The sequence below is a fragment of the Brachycentrus maculatus genome, unplaced genomic scaffold (genome assembly GCF_059751285.1).
Source record: "Brachycentrus maculatus isolate JH-2025_06_01 unplaced genomic scaffold, ASM5975128v1 h1tg000750l, whole genome shotgun sequence".
Taxonomy (NCBI): domain Eukaryota; kingdom Metazoa; phylum Arthropoda; class Insecta; order Trichoptera; family Brachycentridae; genus Brachycentrus; species Brachycentrus maculatus.
In genome coordinates this window covers 79,679-93,875 of record NW_028281480.1, presented here as the reverse complement: position 1 = coordinate 93,875, position 14,197 = coordinate 79,679, and the positions used below count along the sequence as shown (strand labels likewise).

General features: G+C 36.4%; 1 protein-coding gene across 1 annotated transcript in view; it reads right to left on the bottom strand.

Annotated features, from left to right (window-relative positions):
* Nucleotides 1-962: 962 nt before the first annotated feature.
* LOC148300316 (uncharacterized) overlaps nt 963-14,197 on the bottom strand; it is a 30,958-nt gene continuing 17,723 nt past the window's right edge. The window contains exons 7-11 of the mRNA XM_088274951.1: nt 14,022-14,085; nt 12,090-12,243; nt 10,495-10,673; nt 9,396-9,520; nt 963-7,868 (exon numbers count right to left, since the gene is read on the bottom strand). Coding sequence (XP_088131077.1) covers nt 7,400-7,868; nt 9,396-9,520; nt 10,495-10,673; nt 12,090-12,243; nt 14,022-14,085 — 991 coding nt within the window. The 3' untranslated portion in view covers nt 963-7,399. The remainder of the gene's footprint in view (nt 7,869-9,395; nt 9,521-10,494; nt 10,674-12,089; nt 12,244-14,021; nt 14,086-14,197) is intronic.

Here is a 14,197-nt window from a genome sequence, read left to right as displayed (position 1 = left end):
AGATGTTCCAGTGGTGATATAAGGAAAGGGTGCAAGGCTGAGATGAGCACTATCCAGCAAACTAAGGAAGGCGGCTTGGGATGGTTTGGGAAGGATGAGAGTAGACTGGATGCAGTCGGGATGCCATCTCTCAGTGCGGCAAGACCATGTATGGTAGATGTTCCAATGGTGATATAAGGAAAGGGTGCAAGGCTGAGATGAGCACTATCCAGCAAACTAAGGAAGGCGGCTTGGGATGGTTTGGGAAGGATGAGAGTAGACTGGATGCAGTCGGGATGCCATCTCTCAGTGCGGCAAGACCATGTATGGTAGATGTTCCAATGGTGCAAGGCTGAGATGAGCACTATCCAGCAAACTAAGGAATCGAATGTCCATATTTGGCCACTATTGGACTTGCCCAGCTGTTGCCATAACAATGTACGGAGGATAAGGAAACACCAATCCACATTCTCTAAAACTGTGACGCACTCACTCGCAAACCAAGTCACATCCTTGGAAGACCGCTACTGGACTCCGAGAAGGTGAAGCTCCTACCACCAAGGCAGGTCGTGAGCTACATGACTCACGCAGGTCTTGGGAGTGAGCTGTGACACAGAGGAAGGTCACAATAGACCTAATATGGTCGCAGTGACACAAGGGATGCGAGATCCCTTGACCTCATAATAAAAAAAAACAAGAAGGGATAATTTGCAAATCGACGATGACAATACACGCTAACCATTCGAATATTTCGTAAACCTCTCTGATGCCGCGATATAAGCTTAGACTAATGCCATATATATATATGTATATTTACATATTTTTAAAAATACATTCTATCTTCTAGACTCACTTCTAAAATAATGATTAGTAGATATATATATATATATATATATATATATATATATATATATATATATATATATATATATATATATATATATATATATATATATATATATATAAATACATTTGATCGGATTTACACTAAAGGTAAAAATTTTGTATAATTTTTTTTTATTTTATTATTTTTTAAAGCACTACGAGTAATGATTGTTATCTTATTACGAAGGCATTTTATACATTTATTTATATTTATATATATATATATATACATATATATATATATATATATATATATATATATATATATATATATATATATATATATATATATATAGAGGACTATTATATATATAAATGTTGAAAATCAGTATGAAAATGACCGTCAAATGTCACTCAACATCAATCTAACACTGCACCTTTAATTTTCAAACTTTTCAGCATAGATACAGCTTGTGTTTCAAATTTTCAGAATAGGTATTGCTTGCGTATAAAATTTACAGCGTAGGTATCACTTGTGTTTCCAATTTTCAGCATAGGTGTCACACGTGTTTCAAGTTTACAGCGTAGGTATTGCTTGTGTATCAAATATACTGCGTAGGTAACTTGTGAAAAAATAAAGAATAAGAGAAAACAGGAAAAACACGTTTTTTAATCAGTTTTATTGCCGCAATGGCAGCGCCATCTGTTGGATGAAACGGCGACAAAGGCCATACGAAATATCGCTTATGGCGGACAGCGTGCTTCTTCACGGCTGCCGTCACTTGGCACTTTGGATTGCATTATTGTTACATATATTTTTAATATATTTATTCATACCTTCACAAGCACCGAAAAGTGTTCTTTCTTTTCCCTTTAACCATGCTGGGCCACAGCAGCACGTAGTACCTTACTGCAGAAAAAATACCTCGATAAGCGCATTCATAATTCATAGTATGTGCCTTTAAAAGTACGATCCAAAATATACAAAAAAAAATACTATCTTTCCTATAAAGCGTGCTTCAGCACTTTCAACCTTGCGTAATGTATGAATAAGGGTCATAATGCGGTGCAATCGATGTAGAAAAATATGTGTGATAAGATTTATTTCCTCTCTAGGCTCTATTGAAATCATAATACTTTTGTTAAATTTTGAAAAGATTCGAAATCATACGGTGAGGAGTCATAATCATAGAATAATGATTCAAGATCATATGGTAAGGAGTCATAAACATAGAACAATGATTCGAAATCATATGGTTATGAGACATAATCATAGAGTAAAGATTTAAAATCATACGGTGAGGAGTCATAAACATACAATAAAGATTTGAAATCACATAGTAAGGAGTCATAATCATATAATTATGATTCAAAATCTTACGGTAATGAGACATGATCATACAATAAAGATTCAAAATCATATGATTAGGAGTCATAATCATAGAATAATGATTCGAAATCATATAGTAATGAGACATAACCGTACAATAAAAATCAAATCATATGGTGAGGTGTCATAATCATAGAATAACGATTCGAAATCATATGGTAATGAGACATAATCATTGAATAATGATTTAAAGTCATATGCTGAGAGTCATAATCATAGAAAAAAATATTCAAAACCATATGGTTAACAGTTAGTCAAAATACTATCGTAAGGAGTCATAATTGTACATTTAAAAGGCAGCCATATGGTTGGGAGTCATAAACATATGATAAGGAGTCATAATTGCACAATTTAGAGTCAAGTCATACTCGTACTATGAGAAGTTCCACACAGAGTAATAATTATTTGGCTAAATATCCTTATATAATATGTACGAATTGAAATTATGTAGGTATTTAAAAATCATAAGATAATGAGTCATAATCATACAATAAAAATTATAAATCATATAGACAAAGTCATAACAATATGATAAGGATTAAAAATCACACAGTGCAGAGTCATAATCAGACAGTGAAGGGTCCTTATCATATGGGTAAGAGTCATAACCATGCGGGTAATTAAAATCATACAGTCAGGAGTCATAATCATACAATAAACATTTCAAATCATATGGTAAGGAGTCATGATCATATAATAAAGCTACCTATATGCTGAGAGTCATAATCATAGAAAAAAATATTCAAAACCATATGGTTAACAGTTAGTCAAAATACTATCGTAAGGAGTCATAATTGTACATTTAAAAGGCAGCCATATGGTTGGGAGTCATAAACATATGATAAGGAGTCATAATTGCACAATTTAGAGTCAAGTCATACTCGTACTATGAGAAGTTCCACACAGAGTAATAATTATTTGGCTAAATATCCTTATATAATATGTACGAATTGAAATTATATAGGTATTTAAAAATCATAAGATAATGAGTCATAATCATACAATAAAAATTATAAATCATATAGACAAAGTCATAACAATATGATAAGGATTAAAAATCACACAGTGCAGAGTCATAATCAGACAGTGAAGGGTCCTTATCATATGGGTAAGAGTCATAACCATGCGGGTAATTAAAATCATACAGTCAGGAGTCATAATCATACAATAAACATTCAAATCATATGGTAAGGAGTCATGATCATATAATAAAGCTACCTTATCATATGGTTCAGAGATATAATCATATAATAAACGTTTGAAATCATAAAATTAGGAGTCATAATCATACAATAAACGTTTAAAATCATATGGTAAGGAGTCATAATCATATAATAAAGCTACCTTATCATATGGGTCAGATATATAATCATAAAGTATAAAATCATAGTATGAGAAGTTATAGTCATATAATAAAGCATCCTTATCATATGGGTAAGAGTCATAATCATATAATAAACGTTTCAAACGATACAATTAGGAGTCATAATCATACAAAAAACTTCATAAATCATATGGGTACGATTCATAACAAAACGGGTGATACATAATCACACAGTCAAGAGTCCTAAATTAACGTATAAAATCATACAGTTAGGAGTCATAATCATACAATAATGATAATAAATAATATAGGTATTCGTCATAACAAAACGGGTAATACAAAATCATATAGTTATGAGTCATAATCATACGATAAACGTATAAAATAATACAGTGAGGAGACGAACCACGCAAGAAATTTGAAATTATCCAGTTAGGAGTCATAATCATACGATAAACGTATAAAATCATACAGTGAGGAGTCATAATTAAACAATAAACGTATAAAATCATACTGCGAGGAGTCATAATAAACAAGAAACTAATAAAATCATAGTGAGGAGTCATAATCAAACAATAAACGTGTAAAATCATCCAATTAGGAGTCATAATCATACGATAAATGTATAAAATCATATAGTAATGAGTCATAATCATATAATAAACGTATAAAATCATACAGTGAGGAGTCATAATCAAAAAATTAACGTATAAAATTATACAGTGAGGAGTCATAATCAAACAATAAACGTATAAAATCATACAGTGAGGAGTCATAATCAAACAATAAACGTATAAAATCATACAGTGAGGAGTCATAATCAAACAATAAACGTATAAAATTATACAGTGAGGAGTCATAATCATACGATAAACGTATAAAGTCATACAGCTAAGACTCATCAGCAAACGATTCAAATTCCTTATCAAAAGGCTATGAGTTTTTACAAACTATAAGATTTTGAACGAATAAACTAAGAGATTTCTTGCTATAGACGAATTTTTAAACTATATTTTTAAATTATTAACATCAACGTAACCTTTTCCGGCTTCAAACAAACCAGTTTAAATTATAATTTATATCTGAAGCACTAACTTTGTGATTTTCCATTTTATAATTAATATGTAACTTTGTTTTAAAATCACTTTAAATATTTTATTATATCTTAATCATAATGTCTACCGGTTTCCGAGCTAACCGCTTCTTTATCGAGACTGATTAATACTAAAACACTATCTACTTAACCGGATCCACGCGGCTCGCATAACCGTATGTGTTTTCACAAAACATTCCCTGTACGCGGCTGACATAACCGTATGTGTTTTTACTTTGCTCCAAGTTTCCAACCTCAGTTCAACTTAGAGGGATTTTTTCATGGTGTGGAACTTTGTGGTGTGGAGGGATCTGTTCTTTTGTTGATCCTTGCGATGTTACAAATTATTAGTCAGATATTTCAACAGATGTCATAAGGCCAAGGATTGACGTATTATTTTATCCAAAGTTCCACACCATGAAAATATCCCTCCAAGTTGAACTGAGGTTCGAAACATGGAGCAATGTAAAAACACATACGGTTATGTCAGCCGCGTACGGGGAATGTTTTGTGAAAACACATACGGTTATGCGAGCCGCGTGGATCCGGTTAAGTTATAGTAAAATATTTATAGTGATTTTAAAACAAAGTTACAATTTAATTATACAGTTTGAATTAAATAAAATACCTTAAATTTATAGTTTTTAACGCTAAAGGAGTGTTTCCTTAGTGCTAAGAAAGCGTATATAACAATGCTTTAAACGATACATCATATCTCAAAAAATCATCATTATACTAAAAGACACTCGCGTACATTTTTCTCTTAGCGCTAAGAGATTCCTTCACACTTTGAAAAGGTTAAGAGTTTTTTATTTTTTTATTTTTTTGCTTTAAATATTTTTAAAAATATTTACGCTCGTAACTTTACACTTCAAACATTCGCATAAAATTAATTTCAAATATAAATTAATAAAAATAAGACACTGGGTTCAAAAGTCGATAACGATCATTCTTTCAACCCGCGTATAACTCAAAAGCGGACGTGTCCACGTCTTGAAACAAACACAAAGTCACTACGATATGATAGGTATTGCTAAATAATTTTATTTCTTTTGATTCGACGGTATCTCTCCTAGGTCGCAATAGACCTAATATGGTCGCAGTGACTTGAGGATGCAAGACCCCTTGGCCTCATAAGAATCTCTCCTAGCAGTGGCGTTCTTCGCTGCCATCTGCGATCGAAGTTTGTAAACTTTGGCTGGAACCTTTATGTGCGTGCTGGAACTCGATATATTCACGGTAATAGTCACACATTCGTCCGCCTCCGTAGTGCAATGGTCAGCACGCTCGGCTGCCGTTCTGGAGGTCCCGGGTTCGATTCCCAAAGGGGGTAAAATAAATTTAAGTGATTTTTTCACTGTCATATTTATTCAATACTACCCTGGACTGGTAACTGAAGCGGAGGGCTGACCACCTTTCCTTCATGTGTAAACGATCAAGATAATACTGCGTTTATATGACGCAGTGCCCTATGCACCATTGGGGTGCGGATAAGGGTTTTAAAAAAAAATTACTATAATACTTGATCCGATGATACGATAATCTGATATCACAAAATTTATATTGAAAATCATGTTTTCAGGCGTTTCCCAGTATGTGAATGGTTCGGAATAAATATTAGTGATTTTAAATTTTTTCATTAATTGATTCGGCAGTCACATTGTGGTAAAATCTATCCATTTTTAATTTAAGTTTTACTTAGTAAATATCACTATTTCTTAAAATCTACTGAGACAATACGGTGTTTGAAAATGGTGGGGAATGCATGGAGACTGTTGGGGTCAGCTCTCCTCACCCTCAGGCTGTAGGTCCTTCTGTCATATACAGCGTCACCTAGGCCATGCCTTGGGATCATGTTATCTCTCTGCAGCATCCATGAATTCTCTGGTCTTCCTCTAGATGCCTTTCTATGGCGATTGCCTGGTTCACAATATGACCAGGGTCTCTGCGCCCTATGTGCCCATACCACCTCCAGTTGCCTTTCCCCTACCTTACTATTGATGTCTGTTACAGCCAGGCTTCCACGAATGCCTGAACTGTTTATTATGTGTGTTTGAATAAATTAAAGCAGCAGGCACCTCGGGGGTTGGAGCATTGTACCCGACGGATTCTCCAGTTCGTTGCGCGTGGCAACGAGGCTAGCCCGGAACGACTGTGATGGGCAGCCTGGAGGGGAAGAGAGGGAGAGGAAGATCCCCACACGATGGAGTCAAGGTGGTTGGAGCGCTACGTGCAGCGCAGTCAAGGAATAACTGGAGAAGAGTCATTGCTTCCACAAGTGGCTCACTCCTTTCAAGAACGTCATAAATCAAAAAACTTGATTTTTCAGAACATTTTTAACGATTTAAAATATAACACAATGTTTTAAAAATAAATATCAAGCCACTTATTGAACTTTTTACTGTGCAACAGATCTTTTTAGGTAAAATCTGAAGGTTTTTTTCTCCATTTGAAAAATATTTAGTACATTTCAAAAAATAATTAAACGATACCTTTTTATTCAAAATGCACAAACAACATTTTCCGCCCTGTAGCGGGTAAATATTAAGTAAAAAACATGCCTCTTTTGGTGGGATATAGTACGTTTTCTGGGCATGCCGAAAACATGCACAACTGAAAATTGACGATTTTTGATTTATGACGTTCTTGAAAGGAGTGAGCAAAGTGTCACAACCCTCAGTAACGAGGAATAAGACGGAGAATATGAATTAATGAAATATTTTTAAAAAATCAAAGATGTCTGTGATGACTATCGATTTACGTCTTCGTCGGCTTTGCTCCGAGGATATCACGAGTCTGATAGGCTCTCGCTGTCGCCGTTCGAAGACTTGGGGTTGATGATATCAGTCTCCTCTTGGAAGTGGACCTTCCTCTTCGGGGCTGCAGTCATGGTGAGGTCCGGATGACTCTTCAGCAGCTGCGTCACGCTCGCGGCGTCGCCGGCCTCCGCCCCGTCGCCCTTGAGGAACTTCAGATTGACCACGCGAATGGCGGGGGATTTTTTCGCAGCGGAGCTCTCCTTCTCCTCCTTTTCCTCCGACTCTTCCGGCTCCGGGTCCGTTTCTTCGTCTTCCGGGCTCTCGCCGGGCGGGGAAGCCTCCTCCTTGGCCGAGGCCGGGTCGACGGTGTTGAGGTAGCTGGACAGCGTCTGCGGAGTCACGTTCAGCATCTCGGCCGCCTTGAAGAGGGAGATGTCCTTGCGCTGCAGCTTGGCCAAGATCTCTGAGCGGCCCTGCTCCGTCCAGAAGTCCTGGACTCTGGAAGAGCAAATCTGACGTCAGTTAAAGAGCTCCATCTTACATCCGATATATGCATCATCCACACACACAGACTGGTTTAAGTGATCACTTTACACACGTGTAACATTCACCAATTCTACCCATTATTGACAACCACACTACTCAAATTCATGGAAGTTCTATATATGAACCAATTTAGAAACCTTGTTCTTGAATCACTAGAACTTCATTAGAGACATCTATTGGTGAGATGTAAAGAAGCTTTTTACTAAGCAGAAACTCTTATATTAGTATGAGATCTGAATCCTGGATTATAATCACACACATGAGAAACGCCAGAAAATATCATTTTCATTTTTATTATTAAGCTTATAATTTGACCAGATAATTTATTTACAACATTTTGCGTGTGTCCAAATACTTGTTCACAAAATCTGGATTATCTCCAATTACGGGAGTTATTTTCATATTATTTTTTGACATCTCATCAAAGATGGAGAAGAATATGGAAGTCTGGGCATTTACGGGGCTGACGACCGTCGTAGGCTGGTTTAAGCTGTATGCTGGTATGCTCACACATACAGAATTGAAAATTCTATTTACTTCATATATCTTTCATTCTACATACTTCTAATAAAGAGCCGCTTAGACTCATAGAAATAGTATGAAATTTAAATATTTGTGTGAATTATAAAAACACAAATATCATAGTCGTACAGGAGAAAGTGACCAACTACTAAAAGGTAAAATGTTCAGGAGGGCCATTTAAGTCACTTTTGCTTGGCAACACTCTATTAGTGTATTCATTAGTGTATTTTATATTAGATACTGTATATATGTTTTATGTTAACCGGATCCACGCGGCTCGCATAACCGTATGTGTTTTTACAAGACATGCCCCATACGCGGCTGACATAAGCGTTTGTGTTTTCACTTTGCTCCAAGTTTCGAACCTCAGTTCAACTTGGAGGGATTTTTTCATGGTGTGGAACTTTGGATAAAATAATACGTCAATCCTCGGCCTTATGACATCTGTTGAAATATCTGACTAATAATTTGTAACATCACAAGGATAAATAAAACAACAGATCCCTGATTTTTCTTGCGGTCGGTAATTAGTCCGCGCCATAATCATGCCCTATATCTGTCTCACTCTCGACGCTACGCATCGCCAGTGGGTAAGGGTGACACACGATGCGTGCTTTGATTTATTTATGTTACGATCTTATTTGTTTATATTACGATATACTTCAAGAATAATGTGACACACGTGTATTATAGAGTACCAAAAAGGCACAATGAATCCCATTGAACGCTTTTGTTTAGGAAAATAAATCGTTTCATAACTAAATACATGATAAAAGTAATAATTTAAAAAACGGCGAAATACAGCCGCGCACGAGCGTCTCTTAGGAACAAAGTTAACGCGTTTAAAAGGTTAAAGGTTTTAGCCGTTCAATAAATAAATAAATATATATAAATTTAACACATTCTTCATTATTCACACGACTTCTGCCAATCTAAGTGTGACTGTGACGGACTGACCTGTACGGGCGGTTGATGCACCCAAAGCAGTCCCGGTAGCGGCCGTACAGGGTCCCGTACGACACTCCTAGCATCTCCGCCGCCTGCTTCATCTCCAGCTCCTTGCAGAACACGGCCTCCATCACCTGCGAACCAAGCGGAACATGGCTACATCCGCACAGAGGCTGTGATCACCCAAACCGACCCATGACGTTGTCGGCACTGCGATCGTGTACATAGTACATGGTATAATCAATGTTTATATCGTGATGTGTCCCAATTTTAACTTAATTTATCTTGGAGACTGAGCTTTGATCGTTACCATTTCCCCATTTCCTCCCTCCCGCTCCTCTTCCGGGTATTCACAACCAACGACATATCGCTCACTCCTTTCAACAACGTCACATATCAAAAATCGTAAATTTTCAGTTGTGTATGTTTTCGGAATGCCCAGAAAATGTACTATATCCCAGCAAAAGCGGCGTATTTTTAATTTAATATTTACCCGCTACAGGGCAGAAAGTGTTGTTTTTGCATTTTGAAGATAAGGTATTGTTCAATTATTTTTTTAAATATAATAAAAATAAAATAATAAAACCCTTATCCGCATCCCAATGGTGCATAGGGCACTGCGTCATATAAACGCAGTGTTATCTTGATCGTGTGTTGAGATGGTTTGGACATGTGGAGCGTATGAGTGAAGAAAGAACGGTTAAACAAATTTATGGGGCGAATGTAGTTGGAAAAAGAAGCAGAGGACGACCGAGGAAAACTTGGCACAATCGGGTATGTCAAATACTTGAAAGCGGCCGGGTCAGGAGTCGTAATAATCGTCGGGTATGTATGAGGAGATGCATGAATGTAGAAGAGGCAAAGAATGTTTGCAAAGACAGAGTGGTGTGGCGTTGGATTCTCTCTGCCTACCCCTGCGGAGAAGCGGCGTGATGGTTAGTAAGTTAGTTAGTTTAGCTGGAAGCTAGCGTGTAACAGTCAGCTATCGTACATAATACCCGATTCATAAGAGTGCGGCCCGCAGTGATACCTCACATTGTCCCATGTGGCCCTTGACCAGAAAAGTGTGACGACCGCTGCTCTAAGCCATTCAATGTTAGACGCTCACCCTCTTAACATAGTCCTCGGCCCAGAACTGGGGGCGCCGCCCGCGCACGAGGTAGTCGGACAGCTTCACCACGTCGGAGAACTGCGCGGGCACGGCCCCCGCGGCGGGGGGCGCCGGCGCGGGCAGCTCCAGCGACGTCGGGGGCTGCTTCTCCGGCTGCAGGCTGGCCAGGGGGTCCGCTGGAGTGGGAAGTGCAACGAAAATGAGACGGAGCTCTTTGGAAAATGAAAAAATAGGCCTTTTCGGACATGCAGTGGAACCTCTCATAAGTTATTCGTATAACGAGTTTTTCGTATAACGAGTGATTCGTATAACAAGTAATTTGTATAACAAGTAATTCGTATAACAAGTATTTCGAATAACGGGTAATTTTTATAACGAGTAATTCATATAACAAGTAATTCACATAACGATTAATTCGCATATGGAGTAATTTGATTAACGAGTAATTCGTATAAAGAGGTATTTGTATAACAAGTAATTCAATAACCAGTAATTTGTATGAGAGTAATTCGTATAACGAGTAATTCGTATAACTAATAATTCGTTTAACGAGGAATAAGTATAACGAGTAATTCGTATAACGAATAATTTGTAAAACGAGGAATTAGTATAACGAGTAATTCGTAACGAGTAATTCATAACGAGGAATTTGTATAACGAGTAATTCATATTACGAAAATTCATATAACGAGTAATTGTATTAAGAGTAATTCGTATGACGAGTAATTCGTATAGTGAGTAATTCGTATAACTAATAATTCGTATAACGAGGAATTAGTATAACGAGAGATTCGTATAACGAATAATTCGAATAACGAATAATTCGTATAACAAATAATTCGTATAACGAGGAATTAGTATAACGAGGACTTAGTATAACGAGTATTTCGTATAACAAATAATTCTTATAACGAGGAATTAGTATAACGATAATTCGTATAACGAATAACGAGGAATTAGAATAACGAGTCATTCGTATAACGAGTAATTCGTATAACGAATAATAAGTATAACGAATAATTCGTATTACGATGAATTAGTATAACGAGTAATTCGTATAGCAAATAATTCGTATAGCGAGGAATTAGTATAACGAGTAATTCGTATAACGAATAATTCGTATAACGAGGAATTAGTAAAACGGGTAATTCATAACGAGTAATGCGTATAACGAGTAATTCATGTTACGAAAATTCATATAACGAGTAATTGTTTTAAGAGTAATTCGTATAACGAAAAATTCGTAAAATGAGTAATACATATAACGATTAATTCGTATATCGAGTAATTCATAAAACGAGTTATTCGTATAAAGAGTAATTCGTATAATGAGTTCTTCATATAACGAGTAATTCGTATAACGTGTAATTCATATAACGAGTAATTCGCATAACGAGTTTTAAAAAACGTGAAATAATTGCTCCCTTACAGAGCGAAAATTCGTATTACGAGTTACAGAGAAAGATCAAGTCCTTTTTTCACGACATAAACTTGTAAGCCGCAACTTAGGTAACATTCTACAAAGACGCTCAGTCGGGATGGAGCCGGGAAGATGAAGAAGCCGTTGTTTGAAGTGGGAGTGCCGTACGCACCTTTAGGGGTGGAAGTGACCGGCATCGGGCCCGGCGAGGCGGGGTTGTCCGTTCTATCCACTCCCTCTACTTCCATGGTCGTGTCGAGGAACTGCGATATGTCTCGGCCCTCCAGCGACGCCTCCGAGTACTCCGAGGACAGCTCTTCTGAATCCTACATATAAAAAACATATATATATTATATTTATTGATCTGGCGTTTAATTTGTAGAACTCTATTTTAATTTATGTATTAATTTTAAATCAAACACAGATTTTTCGAGTCTACTAGGTTGTATTTTATTGTTAAAAACATATAAAAATTAATTTTGTGACTAATCGCTCACTCCTTTCAACAACGTCATATATCAAAAAACCATCCCAATTGCCTTTTCTCTACCTTACTATTGATACCTGTTACAGCCAGGCTTCCATTAACCTTTTAACCGTGTTAACTTTGTTCCTGAGAGACGCCCGTGCGCGGCGGTATTTCGCCGATTTTCAAATGATTACTTTTATCATGTATTTAGTTAAGAAACTATTTATTTTCCTAAACAAAAACGTTCAATGGGATTCATTGTGCTTTTTGGTACTCTATAATACACTCGTGTCACATTATTCTTGAAATATATCGTAATATAAACAAATAAGATCGTAACATAAATAAATCAAAGCACGCATCGTGTGTCACTCTTACCCACTGGCGATGCGTAGCGTCGAGAGTGAGACAGATATAGGGCATGATTATGGCGCGGACTAATTACCGACCGCAAGAAAAATCGGGGATCTGTTCTTTTATTTATCCTTGTGATGTTACAAATTATTAGTTAGATATTTCAACAGATGTCATAAGGCCAAGGATTGACGTATTATTTTATCCAAAGTTCCACGCCATGAAAAAATCCCTCCAAGTTGAACTGAGGTTGGAATATTGGAGCAAAGTAAAAACACACACGGTTATGTCAGCTGCGTATGGGGCATTTTTTGTGAAAACACATACGGTTATGCGAGCCGCGTGGATCCGGTTAATGCGTGAACTCTTTATCATGTCTCCAAGGGACACTCCAGCTGAGCACCTGAGCATTCGCATTTCAGCAGTTTCTAGTTGCCTAGAGTAGGTGTTGTACATCGTCCAGCTATCTAGTCTAAAATTATACTGCTTGCTTGGCAAACTATTGTTTCAAAGCCTTTGAATAGCAGCCAATTACTGACTAATACAAAAATTGACAGTATGGAACGTGATATGTATATATCGCTCACTCCTTTCAAGAACGTCATAAATCAAAAAACTCAATTTTTCAGGAGAACGTTTTTAAGGATTTAAAATATAAAACAAATTAAAAATAAATATCAAGCCACTTATTGAACATTTTACTGTGCAACACATATTTTTATGTAAAACCTGAAGGTTTTTTCTCCATTTGAAAAATATTTAGTATATTTAAAAAATGTCTGCCTCCGTAGTGTAATGGTCAGCACGCTCGGCTACCATTCTGGAGGTCCCGGGTTCGATTCCCAGCGAGGTACAAATAAATATTTGTGATTTTTTCACTGTAATATATATTCGATATTACCCTGGACTGGTACCTGAAGCGGAAGGCTGATCACCTTTCCTTCATGTGTAAACGATCGAGATAACACTGCGTTATATGACGCAGTGCCCTATGCACCATTGGGGTGCGGATAAGGGTTTTATTATTTTATTATATTTAAAAAAATAATCAAACGATACCTTTTCTTCAAAATGCAAAAACGACACTTTCCGCCCTGTAGCGGGTAAATATTAAGTTAAAAATATGCCGCCTTTGCTGGGATATAGTACATTTTCTGGGCATTCCGAAAACATGCACAACTGAAAATTTACGATTTTTTATTTATGAAAGTTTTTTGATATATGACGTTGGAAGGAGTGAGCGATATCTATTATAAATGATTCAAACTTTAAATATATTACCTCAATCCCATGCGGCGGAGCGCTGGGAGCCCATTCTATTGGTAGTTCTTTCACTATGTTGACGCTGAAAAAAAAAATATATATTTATATATATATATATATATATATATATATATATATATATATATATATATATATATATATATATATATATATATATATATATATATATATAT